The sequence below is a fragment of the Oryzias latipes genome, chromosome 6 (assembly GCF_002234675.1).
Source record: "Oryzias latipes chromosome 6, ASM223467v1".
In the NCBI taxonomy this organism is placed as follows: Eukaryota; Metazoa; Chordata; class Actinopteri; order Beloniformes; family Adrianichthyidae; genus Oryzias; species Oryzias latipes.
Window position 1 is genome coordinate 20878308 of NC_019864.2, and position 21832 is coordinate 20900139.

The following is a 21832-nucleotide window of genomic DNA, read 5'->3' on the forward strand; positions in this document are numbered from 1 at the left end:
GACGGAAACAGTGTGTGGAAATATCCGAGTGAAAGTGAACGTCCAGTGACCGTCTTCTGCAGCTATTTGTTGAAGTCGCCAAAGATAAAAGCAGAGAGCCAATCGCACATGTTCATCATAGAAATTGTTTTTGGGCGTTCTGTCAGCGCTGTCCTCCATCAATTACATCCCAACAAAACTGCACTGCATTCAACAATATCAATATCCAGGTAATTTCATTTCGAAGGACAGGCAATTAAAGCAGAATCGGGGTCAATGGAACACAAAGCACCGTGAAAGCCACTGACTAAAGCACTTAAAAGCAGGGGAGTGAGAAACGAGAGAACGAAAAGAAAAAGACTCTGATTACATTTCACCTGTCAATGACACGATGCAGAAGCATTGCAGTGCACGTGCGTGCAAGCACGCTGGAATTGTCTGGGTGCGCCTCTGCGTGTGTGTTGTGTTTTTCTCCGTGTGTGTGTTATGCCTGAAGATATACATGCAGGAATAGAGTGGTGGTAGACTCAGACAGCTGCCCAGTGCCATTCACAGCTCAGAGCTCCCTGCCTCCACTCTGCTCTGTTCGCTTTCTGATGAGAATTAATGTACTCTGACATCCCCTGGGAGTCCCCCACTCCCCCCAAAAGCACGCCTAATGAAGAAATACAACCTTGCCAAAATCCTGAAGTACAGAGAGTGACACAAACTGGGACTGAGACAACATGAGAGCATGGGAAAGCCAGACCCACTGACACAAACAGTGAGAAAAGAAGACATGGGGAAGGAAGAGTCATACGTTAGGAGGCAACATCCTAACTTTAGCTCCTCTACGTATACGTTAGAGGAGAACTCTAGCACAACAAGTGAAGGAAACTGCCGTGAAGCTTGTCTGTGAAGACAAACACGTGTCCTGGACAGCCAAACCCAGCCCCAGGGCAGCTATGGGCAGCAAGTGCCCTGCCTCTCCCTAAGGGGGTCTGCTGACATCAACATTCACGCTGTGTACACAAGCCCCTGTGCTGAGAGACCTACGAAGCGGATGAGCAGCAGGGACCACAGAACGCATGACCCCAAAATAGCAAATGAGCGGCGGGAAAAGCTGACCACCACAAAATAAGTGATACCAAGTGTCTTCCACCAATGTCAAGCAAATCAACACAAACACACTCCTGAGAGCTCACCCATACGGTGTCCATCAATAATCATTAAGATGTGCTTTAAGTGAAGGAATTTGGAGGCAGGTAAATTACAATGTGCTGCTTTTCCCTGTTTTATTACATGTAGACAATATTTTCTAGATATAAAAAAAAACATTCAAAAATTGTGAGGAAATTCACATCAACTATTAACTTTTAGACTTACAAATTCTTGGCCTTGAAAGACTCAGCAAACTCTCTGACACTGCGGAGGGAAGCCAGGTTGCACATCATGGCCTCCACTCTGGCTTTATGCTGTTAAAACACAAAGAAGGGAAAAATGAAACATTTCCTGTGAAGACCGAAAATTGAGTTTTCTCTTAATTATTGTCTCTCTGTGAAAACTATAGTTTATAAGTTAACACATTTTTTATCAAATAGTACATATAATTCTTTTTCTTTCTTTTTTTTACCTCTGTCTTTTTTAAATCAACAAAATAAACAATAAATTAGGGAAAAGGGGTTTATTGATGTAGATGTTTAAATAAAATGTAGGAAATGGAAAAACATCACTTCTATTCTCTGAAAATGTTTTGCCGCTGTAGTTGTTGCGATAGCTTGAATAGTTGGTGAGTACATTGACTCCGATAGCGGCAAGACAGGCAAAGAGAGAATGTTGCATTTGACTTTATTCATCAGAATGTTGTGCATTATTAGATGGCATGAAAATAGATCAGCTGTCCATACAATTAGCTTCAAGGGAAACTTGTTCAGCGCAACAATATGTAATTTACATACATGTTAGAAGGTCCTGCTATATGCTTAGAAAAATCCACCTTGAAATGTCCTCTTTTTCCTCCACAAGAGTTACTGGAGACGTGGATATGTGCAGCGTGCAAAGCAGTTTTTTGAAAGTGTAACGAAGACTCCAAAGGTATAGGTTGTGTATGTGTTCTGAACGCATATGTGTGTGTGGCTCATTTTGCACCATATGTTAGAAGACAAGGTGCAGATAGGACAGAAGTAGAGAAAGATAAATGACTTATGCAGTGAATGCATAGCTGCATTTACACAATGCAGGAGACAAGCTAAATATTCATCATCCTCTTCATCCTACTGTAGCATTTAGCTGCAGGCCACAGACCTCAGCAGAGGTGCATCAAGGCCTGAAGGGGGCATTCCTTTTTAATAATAGTATATACCCATGTTTGTCAAGTGTGTAAACCCAGCCTTTTTTTTCTTTCACCTCTCTTCCTCTTTATCAGCACAAGCCCTCAAAAGATACAAGCGAGGTTCAACCTTCTAACAATGCATCAGCCCACATGGGACCACGGCATATGTTAGAACAGTAGCGTACAGCACGAAGCGAGACGGAGCAAGCTGAACCCAGGGGGCAGCGCATCCCTCACGCTCCAGTCTCCAGGTTCTGCTCTGTGCTTCGTCCTGTCCAGAATCCCTGAGGAACGCTGTCAGCTCACATTACACCTGGAGGAGCGTTCAGCTCTGCATCCGCCACCACGGCCGCCGCATCTGCTGCTGCTCCGCTGTCAGACTTCCCCTCTCAAATGATCTCCTGTCCGCACGCGTCACATGGGAGCGCACTTACCCTGTCTTTGCAGAGCTAAGTACACATGACACTCGCAGCAGGGTCGCTCCACGCTCCCCTGAGCACAAAAAGGGTTAAGAGCACCTTCAGATGGAGGCGCAAGTCTTTAGGTACTTTGCATACACTATAACTGCTCCAGTGTGGGTTCCCACATGCTCACGCACACAACAAATTTAGTGTTGTGACTCAAGAGTAAAACATAGCTACCACACCATAATCCATGGCTGAATTATCCTCTTGATGCCACTCTATGCCATTATATGGATGCTATTACAGATCATTAAAGAGCTGCTTATGACTGTTATAGATACGATTATAGGATACCAGCTTATATGATCTGAACACGGCAGTAATCACAGGTCAGGGGAGACAACCTATTTTAACCACTTATGTATGCAATAGGAATATTTTGGACTCGCATGCATGAATCAAAAAAGAAAAAGCCAGTAGTGAGCAACCATTTTGTGCTTCTTTTAAAGGTGATTCAGCTGCTAGTTTTACTGTGCGATAAAAAAAAAAAAAGGAGGCATCTAAACAAGGTCAGAGTCGGCGACGACCTGGGTGAGGCCTCCTCGACAGTACTGCTGCTTATGAGAGAGAGACCAGCAGAGAAGATGACAGCAGGTGTTGGCCTGATGGACACATATTACTCTCCCTGGAGACGTGGAGGAAAGGGGAAGGAGACATGGAGTAATGTGAGACCAGAGGAGGGGGGGGTAGGAAGTGGGGTTGGGGGGGGGGGGGGTCACTGGAGCAAATCCAGCAGGGAGAAGGTGAGCAGCCTGCTTGCCCGCCTGCCTACCCTCCCCCTGTAGATTGAAGTCTTGCGAAGAAAATAAAGTTTATTGCCTGGAAAGAGAGTGGGGGGGAGCATGTAAAAAGCATTAAAGCGATGGAGGTGAACAATTAGACAGATGGCCAGGTTTTGGAAGGAGAAGAAGGGGGGGAAAAAAAGAAGAGGGCAGGAAAAGACAGGGAGAACATACAGACGCAATTGTTCAGGGTTTTTACGAGGACCTGACAACTCTTGGTCTCTTCAAGGGCGAAGAAAAAGTGAAAAGCAGCGAAGCCTTTCCGGTTAACTCTGGAGCAATCGCTGAGTTCGCAACACCACTGAGATCGGCTTACGGTGGCAGGGCTCACTGCCTCCAACGCCCCCAGCTGATTGAAACATGTGGAATTTTGCAGCTGGACAACCAAAAAAACCATGGCATTGATGCCACCATGCCCCACCCTTCAAATCTATCAAATACCTATCAAAACAGCTGGCCAGAACATCATCGACTTTCTGTTAAAGCAGCTTCTACAATACTCAACACTTCAAGGACCATTTGAGTCAAATTCTCCCTGACCTCAACCCAGCAAGAGCCGAAAGTCTAACTTTAACCCTTTAGAAAAAACTGTTTTATATTTATGTTATTGTTGCCATAAAAATCATAAATTTGGCACAAATTAAAAATGAATATAAAAAGGAAATATGGAATATTTTTTGTCCTTTGACAAAGGTTCACATGACTTCCTTTCAAAATAAAAGACACATTGTTTCATGAAGAATCATCTCAATGCAAAAAATGTAGTAGTAAGTAGTGTAATGTCAGCAGAGATTTAAAAAAAAACTGTTTTACTGTTTGTGTTCCATCTCAGTCAGAAATTTGCTAAACTAAATAACCAAAAGTAAATAAGAGCTAATAGAGTGAACCTTAGAGGATTTTTTTGAAACATAAACTCCACTTCAAATTATTGATTTTATTTTTTTAAATATAGAAAGTCCTCCTTAAGTAAGAATTCTGGTTATGCTAACTAACCAAAAATTGATTTTCTGTGGTACACGGTACACAAAACCAGCCTAAGTGTTTTAGTGCGCCTTTAGTAGACTAAGAAGCCCCACTGCTTGATGTATTTGTTGGAACATTGTGGGTGCTGTAGTCAGGAGCTTCAACTGTGCTTCAACTGTTAGTGAGAAAGTGGAATAAAGTTTGACGGTTTATATTTTCTTGATGCACCTTATAGTCCAAGAATACCGTACTTCTTCCTTTCTCTTAAACCCACCATGGAGGGGTCAAAGAGCCACATGTGGTTCCGGAGCCATAGGTTGCAGACCCCTGCTTTAGAGAATACAGATGAACATATTTAGCTTTTGTTTGAGCCCCATAGTTTTCCATATGTGATTGAAATTGGTGGTGTAGAAAAAGATCATGAAGAAGTGGAGGACAGAGATGGAAGCTCTCTAATGCAATTATAACTGGAGCGATCCAATCCAATAAAATGAAGAGGTAGTAGACCAGGGGAGCCCCCATCCTGTTCAATAAGACACCGAACCACTCTACCAACTTAAAAACACACACATGTTGGTGTACTCACACTCCAGGTACACACCCTTCGCTGACCCCTTTAATAGCACGGCAGCCACTCCTAATGGACGCAAGCAAGTGGAACCGCCAAATAATACACTGTCTTAATGCACTAGGCTCCATCTCATCTCCCGCTCCCCTTATCCTCCGCAGCCTTCACTCTTACGCTTTAACCCCTGTTTCCATCTTCCCTCACCTTGCTCTGCTCAGCCCTCCTTGCAGATCCCTTGATGCAGAGCCAACACTTAAGGCATCAAAAGTAACCCTCCCACACACAAAACCCTTGCCTCAACAGTTAACACCTCAACCACCAAAAATGCCTCCCTTTGGCGTGAATATTCAATTGTTAATACCAAAACGAAATGAGAGCCATATTGCTTTAATGTATGGTTACCAGCAGGTGCAGAGGTAAGGTGTTGTAATGGCGATGAAAGTGAATGAGCAGTGAAGACACCGTGTGAAAAGGGCACCTTATAAAAGCAATTAGAGAAATGACTTTGAGCCCCTCTTCCTGCACCGTAGATTAGCCCAGGCCTCGGAGGGAGCAGAGCAGAGAAACGCGGATCTCTGTGACCTTGTCTGCAACACGCCGCGCTAAATTGGTCATCAGCTTTTAAGACTCATATCATAGATGTATGTATATTTTTAGCAAAATGAAAAAGAGAATAGGAAGGAGGGGAGAAACTGTGGAATGTGCAGGTCGTATATCATCCTGTCACAATTATGACGTATGTTCATAAATACCAACCAGTCTCCTCTCCACCTGGCTAAGTCACATGCGCTTGTGCTTTTACACGCACCACACACCGACAAAGATATATGGACACACACCACGTGCAGCGGCTCCACATGCACACACCGCAAATAAAGAAACAGGCAAATCTGGCTGGGTGCCCTACCACAGACCTGACAACTGACCTCAGCACACAGCTATGCAACACACAACCCATGAAGTGGAGGCGCACGCTCTGCACGTCACAAACACATACAAACAAACAAATGCACGCACACATGCATCCTCCTGCGCTCTCCGATCTGCACACACTCTGCAATTAATAGGGAGGCAGGTCTCTGGTGAGGAAGAGAAAGTGCCTGTTCAGCACATACAGGCAGAATATGTAATTTCCTCCAGTTAAGTCTGTATTAAATTGATTTCTTCTTTCTCTGACACGGAGTGGGTTTTTCCCCCCTAATGAAAGCGGGATAATCTACAGGTTTTCCCTTTCCTGAAATCAAGTTACAAATCAAGCAATTGCTGGGGCAGATATGGGAAAGGTGAAGGAAGGACACGGGATGATTTTCCAGATGAGAAACAGGAAGATTAAGGCACAGGCATGCCGACGCTCTCAACACAGACACGGAGAGAGCATCTGAAGCACGGACATTGAGAAAATGCCACGTCACCGTTTAGCGCTCGCTGACATCTTTTGTGCAGTGGCCTGCAGGAAAAGGTGTCCAAAACATTAAAATAATTAGAACACTGTTAACTTTACACTGTTGTCTGTCACTTAGTCAAACCGGCAAAAGAATCTGAAGCTGCAAAGAAACCCCAAAACCTGCATTCCTTAGAAAGAACAGAGGCTTTATCCAGATTCCCTCCCTTTTCCCTAACTAAAAAACACAGTGTGGGACTATCTAGTGCCCTGGAATAGTAAATATGACATAATTAATTTTCCAATGTAAATATGCACATTTTATTTATAAATCCTCTGTGTTTTGATGACAAAAAATTAGATTGTTTATTAAAAAAAAAACATTAAAATACTAAAAAAAGGTTAAATCGCAATGCATTGTGGTCCGTAATTGCCAATCTAGTGAGCATTGATCCACACTGGTTTTTGGCATAGACGTCTGGCGAGGTCTAGGGCACTGGATTTTGGAATTGTAGATTTGGACAGTGCACTAAATAGTGAGTAGCGAATGAATTCGGACACAAATACAGAGAAAAGAGCAGAACGCAGAAACAAAGATCCTTAATAAATCCTGAGACATTTTTATTGAGTTTTATTAAGTTTTTTATTAAGTTCCGGCACAGCAGTAATCTATACTCTAGTTTATTCATTGCATATTTAAAATCAAAATGAGCTATTTGTACTTTTAAATAAAAAAAGTTCTCATGATGCAGAAAAATTACTATGTATCCTCTGAAACTATATGATTGGTAAATATGGGCAAGCAGATTCTTTTTTTTTATATAAAGTACTAAAATAATGAAAAGTCACATGATCTTTAAGGAAGTGTGTGTCCTAGAGCAATTGCATATCTTTGCTCATTTAAGATTAAAATAAAAGAATTACTTCTCAACATATAGTGTCTTCCTATGTTCTATTCTTTCATTACAGCCACGTTAGCTCTGCACATAAGACAAACGGGTCTGTCCTTTTTTGTGAACAGATAATCTGATAATCTGCCTCCCACCTGTCATGAAAGCTCCTGTTGTCCATCTTTTGTTTGGCCATTTTTGTGGAGGGTGAAATTCATTTGTCGGAAGTGACTAGAGCATTGCTGTCAACAGAAAAAAGGAACACTTGCCCGTTTTGACTGCATGCCAACATACAAGAATGCATTGTGGGATTTGTAGTTTTAGCGTTACAGTATATACCACGGCCCAGCTCTAATGCACATTTGATATGATCTCGCGGGCCAATTATAATTACACTGCGGGCCAAATTTGGCCTGAGTTTGACACGTGTGTTAAAGGGTTAAAGTAAGCAAGTTTTAAAAATATTTTTGGATAAAAAATGAAGTCTGTTACAGCACTGGAAATACACCACGCAACATGCAATTAAGACCGGTAAATGTTACGTTTATAATTTATTAAAACTAAGGTAGAAAAAGAGTTGTGCAAAAACAATTATGTTAAATCTCAGGATATTAAATGGCTATTAAAAAGTAAAATATATTTTGGTTTGGTAACATTTAGCTTTATACACACAATATTTTTATATTATGATGCATACTGATGCATGTAATTTTATGAAAACCATGCAATCAAATAAAAAATAAAGTGAGAGACACAATAATGAACTTTAAAAAGTTCATTTTCCTTTTATTGCCAGTAATCAAACTTAAGGCGCCTTTAGAGACCTGAAATGCCTTAACTATTTTTTTTCCCTTTTCTTCACAAAAGCGAAAGAAAAACAAAGACAGGAAGAGGAAAAGAAAAGGGCAGAGCTCAAGACAGGCACACAGACAGGGAGAAGAAGAGACAGAGATGGGAAATGAAAAGGACAGGCCGGTCATCATAATTGCAGAGTTTGCTTTTCGCATGCAGACAGACCAGGGCCATGGGGCCGGAGGCAGATATCGGATTCCCCACAAGCACACACGCACATAAACACGTACACATCTATGAAGTCAACTAACACAAAATAGCTTGTTAGGTGTTTTTCGGTGCAAAATACAAACAGCTAATTCTATTTTGCTGCCTTTTAGGGAATGTTTGATAAAGTGTTTGGCCATTTGTAACTGGACAGTTTTATTCAGCTTTTACTCTTTCTATGACTTAAAGTGTGTGAGCGTGTGTGTGTTTCTGCTTCTTCTCTCCTTCATCTAGGGCACATCCAGATCACATTTACATTAAAAAGTGATGGTGATTTAAATAATGTGTCTATGTTCTCAAAGAGACATCAAGAGATTTTCATCTTCCTCTCCTCTCCGTCTCTTCTTCTCCATTTCCTCAGTCCCTTCTGTTCCTATCTCCCCCCTCATCGCACCCATTCTATCTCCTCCAGATACGCAGACAGTGCACATTTTCCTGCATGTCTTCAGTGTAACCGATACCCCTAACAACTAGGATTTTAATATGATCCATATTGCTCCCTAATATTTCAGATCTTCGAATAAGCACCGGCAATTACATATTTACACCCAACTTATTTTGCAATTCTGCACAGGGACTTTAGTGTCTGGCTGAACGACACAAGCAAGCTTAGATGCTGATTGCATTGTGGTTAGATTACAATAAAGAAGGAGAAAAACTCCTAGACCCCGTGCACTTTGAGTTTATATAAACAACTTTCTCTTCGGGAGCGTCAGCAATAAAGCTCCGTTCTCACAAGAACAAAATAATGTCTTTCTTTCAAGTGCAGCAGTAATGTGATTGCTTTATCCAAACCTGCTACTTTTTTTTTAACACCGTTTAATTTCTCCTGAAATGCTTGTGACTTGTATCATCTCTACATCCCGAGGCCTGGCGAGGCACTAACACACTGACGGAGAAGCGAGCATTTACTCAAGCGCAAACTGTTGTCATGAACACACATCAGCAGGCACAGATAATAAATTAAGTCTCTTTGATTTGGTTACCAAGCCCCTGCTGCAGAGCTTTATGAAAACATAAGCGTCGCATAATTGAAATAGAAAAGAATCTTGCATTTAAGAAACGGGGAAGCGTTTGATGTGTATTAAAGGGTAATAGTGCTTTTGATGCGCGAGTTCATTGGAATCCGCAGGGTTTTGGTGTTTCCTTTGAGTGAAAACTCCTGCTGTGATTCATAAAATGCTTCTCTGTGGAAATAAAAGTCATGCAACCTCTTCTCTCAGGGAAATTTAAAAAAAAAAATTCATTTTATTAAATAATTTTTTTAATAAAGTCACGGAAAACAAAAAAAATTAAAACATGGAACATTAAAAGCGGAGCGCAATCACTATAAACAAGTGCACTCATTCAAGCACAATTTACATGATCTATCCTGTCCTCTGATAAGGTCAGGCAGTTACGCATTCTCTTTAAACGTTACACGAGCCTTAATAATAAGATTCACATCATGCATCTTTATCCCCTTCTCACTCGGTAATAGCCTGAAAGACTCGCCGAAGAATGTAATAAATGCGTCATGTGACCCCAACAAAGGTCAGGGGGCAGCGTGCTGCAGATTGTCAACGGAGCACCCACATGACAGAGAATAAATGATACCTTGTAAACAAATTGAATTATTACTTTAATTCATGCGGTCTGATTCAATTTGCTAGAAGAAGAGTCCTTCACAAGGGAGCGGAGACGTAAAGGAGTGACAGGAGGGAGGAAGGACAGAAGAAGACGGGATCTTTTACCTTCATCCTACCTCAGTGTACAAAAGGAACATGCACTAATGATCATCTCGAAGACCCACTCTGGTTAAAATTATGTTTTTGGTGTTTCTATCATGGTCTTATGGCATTTTTTCTGAAAATAAACATAAAATTGAATTTCTAAGTATTTGTTTATTCAAATTGTTGTGAATCAGGAGCGGACGAATAAATGCCATTTGAAAAAAAGCTTATTTGTGACAGAAAATACATCTAGCAGGCCACAAGCTCCCGGTCCCGAGCTCTCAGGGGAAAGGGGGCGGGGTTGCTCCATGCCAACAGTCCAGTCCTGCCTCTTACTAGCTGAGGCGAATTTCTAATGAGTTCCTGCTGCCTTGCAGAAACTGTGTCCTAAAAATGACATAATCATAATTAAAAGACCACTGGGCACGCTTTTAAAATAGATCAGAAAATGATCAGTCGATCTGCTATGTCTAGATGGTTACATTAATTTTTGCCTAAATCAGTGTTTTTCAACCAGTGTGCCGCGGCACACTAGTGTGCCATGGGAGATGGTCAAGTGTGCCGTGGAAAATTGCCCTCATTAACTGATCTAAAAACATTTCCCATCTCCAGGATTTCAGCTCTGTGTTCATCCAAACAGGCCCTGATAAAACACTGAGGAGTTAGGAATATAAAAGATCGTAAAATACTTTTTCTTTGCGTTTATTTTATTTTATTAAAGACATTTTGATAAGAATGACCGTACCGCGATTCAGCTGCAGCTCCGGCTGTATTTGGGAAAAGTCCCGTCCCTTTGACTGTCTCCACCAATCATTCTTGAGGGGCTTAATCACATGTCATCAGTCTGACCAATCAGAAGTGGTTAAAGTCTTCACTTCCTTGTCCCGATTTAGCTCGTAAAGTCGCTCAGTTCTAACAAAAATAGCAGCTAAAGCTCGTCTTTTGCGCTGTAGCTTTCCACAGAATCCGGTATCAGACCGTGGAACAAGTGAACAAAACAATGAAGCTCCGAAAACCGATCTCCGGCCGTTTTATGCACTACATCTCCCATGATGCATTGGGTTGTGAGAGTGACAGGGCACAAGGAGATCTGTCGTTAGACGTCTTGAAACCAACGAACACACATCAAACTATTTTTAAATCTTCTAACTTAACTTTTATTGAATCTTTTAGAAAAAAAACAGCTGCAGTTTCCAGCTTTTTCTGACACAATTATCTCAAAAATGCATGTGAGATTGTGGAGGGGCTGTAGATCAATACAGACTATGAGTTATTCTTCTTTTTTTAAATTTTTGGATGCTGGTGTGCCGCAGGATTTTTTTTAAGGTTAAAGTGTGCCGTGGCTCAGAAAAGGTTGAAAAACACTGGCCTAAATGACCTAAATCTTTATTTAATCTTTAACGAAATCAGTTTAAGAACAAATGTAAAAGCGCACTTTCTGTAATCTTAAGAATCTGAAATAAACACCTGGATTAAGCATTAAAGTCACTCTTTGCTTTTGCTCCTTAATTCCATCAGAATTATCCCACATTATTGCCCTCTAACAGTACCCTAAACGGAAAATAAAAAGTTTGCTTCCCTCTAGTAGTGTATTACCAGGAAACAACAGGCCCTCTCCTCATTAAGTTATAGATATAAATGCTCCAAAGCATGAAATTACCCCCGAGCCTCCCTCTCCAAATAACCTGGTTTGCAAACAAATGATCCGAGCTCAAGCAGTAAAAGGCAGATTATTAAAATAATAGTGGGGAATTTAAATTTGCAGCCACAGAACAATTCAGCAAAGGACTGTGCAATAACTCCTCCCCTCCTCCTCCTCCTCCTCCCCCGCTTTTTCCACCTTTTGGCTAGTGGGTCCACAGCCCCTCACGTTTTTATGATGTCCACCTGTTCTTTCTAAAAGGTATGAGCGGTTGCTGTTATATTCAGGTGTGCATGCATGTGTGGCAAAGACAAAAATGTGTTTATTCTGTCTGGTGTTTTCTGATACTTACCTGTTCTACTTGTTCAGGCCTCTCTCCAGCAAAGTATTCCTCTATTGCTATGATAAATGTCTAACTTTATCCTAAGACAATAACAGCCCTTCCTTCTGCACTGGGGTAAATGTGATGATATAGGGAGGTGAGCAGGAACGGACGAGGCAGAGGGTGCTCAGGTCTGAATTACCCCTGAGTTATGGCCCCCATTTGCATCTCAATCAGTCTTTTTAGAGAGCCTACCATCTTCTAACACCCCCATCTCACCAGAGTCGCCCCAGGTAATCAGGGAGATTTAGGGGGACTGGCAGCCTACCATGGGCACCTGCATGGCTGGGGTTTGCAGCTCATTTCCTGCCCCTGGTCTCGCTACAGGCCCTCTGGGCCACATCCAAACACAGGAGAATGGCAGCACTTAACAAGGCAGAGGAAGACCAAAATACACTAACAGCACGAACGACCATAAAGCAGAGGGAAAACAAAGCTGACGTCTGACTGCAATGGATCTTCCCGTGTAGATGTCTGCATGGAGTTCAAGAGAGCTGCTTCATTATAGCAGCAGAACAAAAAGAAAAGCTTGAACTTGTGACCCCCAGGTGAGGACATTTTATCTCGAGAGCTGAAGATGACATCGAACCCCTCCTTTTAAACTACACCCCTGCATCAGAACGGGCTCTCTAATGTGTGATGGGTGGGTGTGCACCCGCAAACAACCGCGCTCGCACCCGCATGGTGTGATTTGCAGAAAGCAAACGCTACACTTGAGAGTCACCTCTCTAGTTAGCACACTCCTGGCTGAACCCTGCTAAAGTATTATTACCTACAGTGAGACCTATCGATATTGTGACTCCGCCATCTGTTCACCTCCTTGTTACTGCCGGGACCCCAGCACAGCATCCTCCCTGGCTGTGCGCATGGTTTGTGTGTGAGCGCATCTAAGACCTCTGGGCTAAAGAGTAGTCATACAGAAGAAGGCAAGAGGCTGAGGAGGCTAATAGAGAGACACTCAACACACCAGGGGCCTAATCAACTGCAAAGGGTACATACCTATAGAGCTGAATGTCTTCCTTACACAAACACGTACGTATTAATGCTTCACATGGTCTACCCTGACGCCACGTAACGGACTCTTTCTGAAGAAATCTTGTGAAAATAAATGAACGGGGGGGGGGGAATTAGGGCTGAGGAAAAAAATCCAGAGTGAGGAGCTGAGTTTCAGTTATCAGAATCAAATATTAGTAGAAAAAAAAGAGGGAGTGAGCAACATTAATCAAAGTGTTCACCTAGTGAGCAGCCATATGGCAGATCAGCACGCCAACAGAGCAAACTTGCTGATCTTCAGTAAGGGAGTGCAATTAATTCCACTGGCTGCATTCATCTCTCGCTCACACGCTGAAGGAAGGGAGCTACAAAAGAAGGAGAGGGATCAGAGGAGGGTTTGTTACTCCTCTGCCTCAACTCTCTTCCTTTCTCCCTTTCGAAGCAGAGGAATCAAGACCAAGTGATGAATGAGGTGGACACAAGGGCCTCAGGTAAGTCCTGTGGCGACGTTGTGAAGTTCAGAAAGAAAAAATGAGAAATTAGAAAGTGAAGAAGATCCTTGAGGGGAGAATAAGCCTCTTTTAGATTTATCCAAGGTTTTAAAATCCGTTTTTTTTCTCTGCTTTTTACAATTTTTGAACATTTCCAGATGAATTCACCTGACCACATTCTTATTAGAAACCCACTCCAATGAAAATCTTGTTTTTACCATGTTCTTGTGGTATTTTTCTCATAATCTAGGACATGCTAGAATCGGAGGGCCACAAACTCCCAGCTCCGCTCCATTTCAATGCATCCTCTTGCAGACAAATAGATCCATGTACGTCTTGGTTTTCCTCGCGTGAGCTGGCTCAAAACTGTACGGCTGGACAGCTCCAACACCTGTTGTTGCATTCATATTATGTTGGGGTTGTGAAGGGCTATAAGATAGTGGGAAAGCATATAAAAAGATGGATGATGGAAAAGGGAGGCAGGCTTACTCCCCGCCGACTGTCCCACCCAAAACTCAGAGCATTGAGGCAAATTTCTAATGAAATCTGCCGCTCTGCAGAAACTATATCCTAGAAAACAACCGTTTTTTTAATTTTGTCTTTAAATGACATAATCATAACTAAAAGGCCACTGGCAACGCTTTTACAATAGATCAAAGGATGATCGGAGTGGAACTTTCACAATTTACTATTATGAAGGTATGTTGGATGTATTACTACGACAGATAAAGCCCCACTGTTCTAATAAAATTCCTAACATAGGACCCTCCTTGTGGCATTCTGAATAGAATATTTAAAAATATAAATCAGTATTGCACTTAAAGATATCTGTTTGGCAGAGTAGTGGCAAATAAATATTTCAAAAAATAAGAAAATGCAGATTACACTCAAAGCACAATATCTAAAAATCTAGATGGAAGTTTTCTCTGGAAGAATAAACCAACATTTTTTTCTTTTAATTATACTTCAATTAAAATGTAAATTGGGGGTAAACACAATAACGATAAGTGACTTTTTTTTTATCATTTTCCATGAATAAAAAAAGGGTGAATAATGATAAAATACCATCGTAAAGTTAACAAAACCTGACCACACACACACACACACACACGCGCATGGGCGCTCTCTGTCTTCTTTTGGTTCTTTGCTAAATTAGCATCTCCCCTGGCTCTTAGCACATGCTCATCTCCATTAGACCCAACCCAGTAAAACTGACTCCCCCAAATGAGTTATGGATGTGCATTCCCCTATCCTCCCCAACTATCCCATCCACACAAATATACTGCAAGTGCAATCTCAGGTCCATTTGTAAGCCGGCCCATCCCATAGGCCTAGTCACCATACCACCAATACCAATATCATAAATGCCTGCAATGGAGGCTTTCATTAGGGCAGCAATTCCCCCTAATCAGGGCATTTTGCTGGTGCACATTGGGAAGGCGCTTTATGGTCCAAACGGGGTTTTGTTAATGAGGAAGTGTACACCTCTCCATTTCCTGTCCAGCATTTTCTGCTGTTTCTGTAGTTAGGACTGTTTTAATATTATGACTTTTTTTTTAATTAACTCTATTTATCATGCCTTACCCTAAAAATTCAAAGTAATACAACAGCAACATAATTACAAGAGTTAGTTCGATTATTAGAGCAAAAGGAAGCATATTTAGATTTCTTTGTCTCCTACAAGACTCATTGCTACACTTTGAGCAACAAGGGTTTTAAAACAGTGTAATGATGGCTGAATTACTGCAAATGTCACAGCAAAATCTGCTTTAAAGTTCCCACAAACGCTCAGCTTTTTCACATTATGCTCCCAGCCCATTCAGTCTTTTTTTTCTCTCTCTCTACAACTCTGATGCCTCACCGTCGCTGACGTTCTTTCACTCCATCATCCCCTCTTCACTCCCAGGCCTCATTGACATTAACCTGGAGCACTCACATTTTCCCATGTTTCTCCATGTTGCTCTCCACATGTCAGAGCAGGAGGCTTTATGGCCCACATCCATCAGCGTCACAGGGCAGGATTTATGGGAGATGGAGTCCAAATTCAATAGCTCTGAATCAGTCCTGATGAAGCCGACCCCTGGGCCGTTGTGCAGTGTAATGAATGAGCATCTTATCCCCCCCAACCCTGCATAACCCAATCCGACCCTTGCTTCTTTCTCATTCTCACCAAGGCTCTGCTGCTCCCTCATTTTTTTTTCTTTTGCCAGTGAGGTTCTCCACCTCACCCAGGTAAGCTCTCCCCTGTCATTTGATGAAACTGTTCAGTTTCTACGCACTGCAAACAGGTAAACAGACACAGAGTAAGTTCTTTTATTTCACAACTTGCCTTTTATTTTATATTATGTTATTTTTTGCTTGTTTTTTTTTCTTTTTCTCCTTCACATGTTCTACTTGTCTCATTATGTTTTACCGTTATTGTTTTTTTTTTTTCAAAAACAAAGTACTTACAATACGGAACAATATAAATGAATCCATTAAAGAAACCAAATCAGAAATTACCTTCAACAAACTTGTAAGAAGAGATTTGCCTCAAAAACACAATCGATGAACATTACTGCTTAAAGGTACCCACATTTAGCAACAATTTACAAACTTGGCAGTGACTGTGTTATTCTAAACTGAATGTATCGATGTAGACTACAAGCATACCTATATGATATATAGTAGATAAATATGTTAAAAGACTGTTTTTTTACTCTTTTTTTCCTTTTCTAAGATGTAAAAATGGCAGAAAAAGTATGTTTTCTTCTCTCTGTTCCCTCTCATTTCCCAGGCATCAGAGCTTTTGTAAGACCTCTTGTTTTTATTGCTTTATAGAAAAGAAATTAGAGGAATATTTTTCATTAATTTTTCATGTTTCATCTTTAATGCTAAACTTTTAGGTGAATCTATTTTTTAAAGTGCAACATAAATAAAATTCAGTTAAGACCTGTTGTTTAACCAATAGAAAACAATCAATAGAAATTTAAATACACTTTTCACCACCCAACTATCTGCATTACCGGACCCTATCATAGTGATCAAAGGATAATAAATGCATCAGAATATAGAATATATACGGTTTAATCGGATACTGAATTACTGAAGACACTTGTGCAACACTAAACTATGAGCAGGACAGAAAAACCTAAAGTAGGCTTAACAATTGAGCTGAAGCAGATAATATATTGTTTCAGAACAATGGTGAGCAATACTGGAGCTATCCAGCCAGATGCCAACTCAGAAAAGGAAATTTAAGATGTACATGGATCTAGTTGTCTACAGGCATCAGAATTGAGCAGAGCAGGGACCTTGTGGCTTGGAGTAGTTACTTGTACGTCACAGCTACAAGCTTTTTTTAAATGCATCTTTGCTTCTGCTTCTGATTCACAATGATTTAAATAAAGACATACTCAGAAACGCAATTTTCAGCCTAATTTTCTTTATATAAGTCTCCCATGAAAAACATTTTAAAAGCACCAGAAAACACAATTTGTGGGTGTGGGTCTTTAAAAGGTTTAAAGAAATCTTCCCATTATATGCGATGATTTTTAAAAAAAACTACCAGGAAATCTTAAAAACTCTGACAAATAAAAGTATTTCAGCCATCATGGTGGACCTCTAGGAGTAACTGAAGGTTTAAGGTGCCAGGCTTTGGTCTCACAGTCTACAGCAGAATTAATCAGTAGGGCCACTGTGGTCTACATATAGCACTGTGACTGAGGGACTTGGAGGTCAAGGGTTTAAACTGTGTTCATTGGTTTACAGCACGTTTTATTACAGTTATTTGATACAGTTACCAATCCTGTCCTCAAGCTGGTTATCCGAACGCAGCACAGTGACACACACACTGCTCAAAAAAGAGGACATGAAATGATGTAGCTCCGCACTCCCCTCACTACAGACACGACCCCAATAAATGCTTTTCATTGAAGGAAACAGCCAGGTATACCTCTAAGCCTCCCCCAACTTGAGTACACAGCCACTCGTGCACACAGAGCTGAGTCTGGTCACAGGTCAAGAGAGCTTGTCGTTCTCTGCGGTAAAGGGGAGCATAGCTGTTTGAACCTGTAATATGCTCCTCTTTCCCCAGGTACCACTTGTTGGAGTTTTCACGCTGAAGAAAATGATACCTTTCTCACTGTGTGTCAATGCCATTCCTCAGACTGAAAATACACCTATAAACACGGGACACTTGAGTGCTCTAGTGCCTTAGAGTGGCGCAGACAATAGCATGAAGACAGATAAAAATAAGGGTTATGTCTACAGTATTAGTCCTTGTGCAGTGTTGCATTTACTCCATATGATCACTGGTCAACAAAACATTTTACAGTTATGTGCTTCACACATCATTAAAATGAATGTGCTGTTTAGAAAATATATGCAGTCCAGCAGACTGAGAGTAAAGAACGAGCGGATTAAAGAGTGCAACCTTGTTTTTCCATCCAAACAGCAGCCACAGTAAAATAAACGTATACAGCACTCTTCCTATACTGCATAAGATCAATGTGGCTGTTAAAGATACATTGCTTCTGTTCTTCAGACCTAATCACTTGCAGGTGTGTAGGCTAAATCAAGGTTAAAGTGGGGTTGGTCTTTTCATCTTCCAAATGCTCGCCATAAATGAAGATAACATCTAACCTAATCTGCAAGTCAACTATGAGCTGGGAGATAATCACTGATGGGGAGCAAGAGAGAATCAAACTAATAAAAAGGCAGTGTATCAAGGTATCACCGTTTAGAATTAGTCACGTGAGGGCCACTACGCCACAACTCCGCAGTTCTCCAAATGAATCCTTCTCATGCCGCGTTTGATTTATGGACCTGTAAAAACACACGTTGTTTTTAATCTACTGCTGCCTGAATCTGCCCCACTAATGAAATGTGGATATGAGTGTGTGCACATCTGTGTGCGTGTTGAAAGATGTGCATGTGTGAGTTTGATAAAGATGTATGAGCTGGGGTCTAATTTTGTGAGCATGAATTTGCTCTCTGATAAATATGCATTCAGTTACACCGACTGATTAAGCTGTACAGCAGTGTTAGCTCTGTGGAAAAAGGAAATGCAGGCTCACACATAGACAGGCAACTCTGTAATGATGGCAGTGCCTGGGGCAGGGCTATTTGGATGCCTGCAGCAGTTCAGTTCACTTGTATTAAGATCAAAAGATCTTATTTCAAGTTATATAATTTCACCTCAAGATGAGTGTTGTATATTTGTTTTTTTTTTACTAAACAACACATATTTGCCCAGCTCTAAACTTAAGGTCTATATTTTACCACGGCCCCTCAGAATATGTGAACTTCTCCAAATCTTCTTATCCAAAATATGAAACAATTTATTTCTTCTTTGTCTTTTGGCTGCTTTCTTTTTGAGTCATCAGATCATGCATATAGCCTGCTCCTCTGCACCCTCCTCTATTACACCAACCACCCTCATGTCCTGCTTGACTGCATCCACGAACCTCCTCTTTGGTCTTTTTCAATCTTACAATCCTTTTTACTTTTCCTCCTCTAAATGTGTCCAAACCATCTCAATGTCAGCATCCAGTTCTACCTCCTGTCTTTTTCTCAGAGCCATGTTTCTAAAACAAAAACGTGGCTGCTCTCACCTTTCCTTTCATTCTTGCCGACACTCTTTTGTCTCTCATCCTACCCAAAACCTTCCCCTCCCCACCTGCTTCAACCTGCTTGCACACGCTTCTTCCCCTCTTCCGCACACTCTCACGCTGGAATGTTGACCTTAAATACTTAAATACTTTCTTCACCTCTGCTCCATGTGACCTCACTGTTCCACTTGAATCCCTTTCATTTACACACAGATACTCTATCTTACTGCTGATGACCTTCAGTCCTCTTCTTTTTCAAAGCAAACCTCCACCTCTCTAGATCACAGATGTCAAACTTCAGACCTTGGTGGCTACTGTTATTCATGTTTTCCCACTATCATGTCATTGTAGCATCTTATTGGCAAAACACACCTGAACCAGGTAATCAGTAGCAGATAAGGCTGGGTTTCTGACAAACCAGTAGGATGCTAGGCCTTGACGACTTGAGTTTGACACCTCTGGCATACCTGCTCCCTGCTCTCACTACAGACTACAATGTCATCTGCAAACATCATGGACCATCAATGATCTTATATACCGTACAGGAATACTGTGGGTTCAAACAACAGAGATGCATAAACGCCGTGGTCACATGGCCCATTTGTTTATGTTGGGCTCTTTTGAAGCCAGTTTTTTCAAAATACCTCGTAGTTGTAATCTTGACTGGATACAACATCATCCAAAAAAAAAAGAATAATCTGCTGAAAGATGTGACCAACCTTCCTGACAGATGTTGGAACATATCTAGTCCGGCTGTTCTAGAGTTAACAACCCATATTCTGATAACCATAAACCGCCTATTTGAGGCCCCAAAATGAAGTTCATGAATATTAACTCCCTGCACAACTGTCTTGAATAATAATTACAAGGCTGAAATCAAGTTTTAGAGCCAAATTAAAAAGTTACTTTTGTTTTCAAATGAGCTTGAAGGAGAAAGCAAAAGTTTAGCACTTAGATTCAAACCCACAATCCGCTAGTCTCAGTGCGGACACTCTTCCATTGGCCATTAAGATGCTGTGGATGGATGGATAAGGCTTTGCTTGGAAATTAGGAAAGATTGCATTTAAGACAGGGAACATTATCCCATTCTGGGAACTGTAGCTATATAAAGTTAAGGCCTTCTTTGCTACATATAGGTCGCAATGGTTCATGAGGGAACAATGAACTGTGCATGACACCGATAAACTACAAAAAGGTGTCAGAGCATCGATCTACCAGCTTGTTCTCATTAAAAAGAGTTTCTTTTGCAATGTTTTTATCCGAAATACAGAAGTTGTTCTTTCCAAGAAGGGTAAACTAATAAGTAAGTGTTTTGAAAAAAAACAAGTTAAAACTTTGACCTATAATATTTAGTTTGAATGTTTGTGTCTTGCCTATGTATTGTTTTTACTTGTAAAGCACTGAGTTGCTCAAAATACGGGAAGCACTTTTAATAAATAACATGATATAGAACAGAACATAATAGAATAGAATATCTGAGCAGCAGTAAACTACAAACATGTCAGCTGTCCTGCATATTGAAATTCCCCAGCAAAAACAAAAGTTATCAACTCATTACTGATTATTTAGAATTACATCTGCACAGAAGCTGAAAAAATAACAGCATTATGTTTCTTGTATTAGATATTAAATCATTTTAAGATTGTTTTAAAAAGATCCGTTAAAAAAAGATAAGCATTTAAACTGACTAAAGTTAAAATTGTTTGTTATATGTATTTAATCTCATCTTAAAAAGGTTTCTTCAAACAAGATGGAAACTTCTGAGTTACTTTCTTTCTGCCAAATTCAAATTTCCTTTAAACTGGACTTCATTATAGGACACTGACTTTGAACAAATAACAACAAAATTCATTTTAATATTAATTCATATGTATCTTCTGCTTGTGTCCTTCAGCCTAGCGCCAGTTTAGCTCAGGCGGTACAGCAAGTCGTCTAACAGCCGAAGGGTTGGTGGTCCGATCCTCGCCCTCCTCAGCCAGCTGTCGTCTCCCGAGCGTGGCTAGTCTGCAGCTCACCGCTCCCCCAGGGGATGGGTCAAATGTGGAGAACAATTTCCCCCATTGTGGGATAAATAAAGTAAAATTTATTATTTATTTATTTATATGTACTTCATCTCTGCCATTTGATATTAAGAAATACTTGTGAAATGTATTAAAATGATTACCATTTGTGTTGGTAAAGTATAAATATCTGATCAGAAGCTAAGAACCGGATAATGAGAGTGTGTGTAAAGGAAATAAAAAATAAAAAGTTAACTTTAATAGTGATGGGATTATAAGTTTGCTTGCCCCCATGCCCTTTCAAGCAATTTACAAGACCCCTTTTTAGCAAACTTAGTTTATGGTTTAAATGAGTCACATACTGTATGAGCTAATCTATTTATGATTACGAGTAAATATATTGAATTGGTTCACATCTGTATGTGGATGTAAATGTATGTATAAATATATTCCAATTAATTCATGAATAATTATCCTAACTTTGACATATCCATGTATAAATATATATTTCTGTTGTTTGTCTTTTTTAGTTTTATTTATGTTTTAATTGCTTAACATTAACCATTTCCAAAGCCAATTCTAATTAACTGATCAACTAAAGTAAGATAAAGACTTTTTATACCA

At 40.6% G+C, this 21832-nt stretch overlaps 1 protein-coding gene across 1 annotated transcript in view; it reads right to left on the reverse strand.

The window, feature by feature from the left end:
* The window catches only part of wwox (WW domain containing oxidoreductase), a 161989-nt gene that overhangs the window by 114888 nt on the left and 25269 nt on the right, over window positions 1-21832 (reverse strand). Inside the window, exon 6 of the mRNA XM_004070065.4 lies at window positions 1345-1433. Within this exon, the coding sequence (XP_004070113.1) occupies window positions 1345-1433 (89 nt within the window). The remainder of the gene's footprint in view (window positions 1-1344; window positions 1434-21832) is intronic.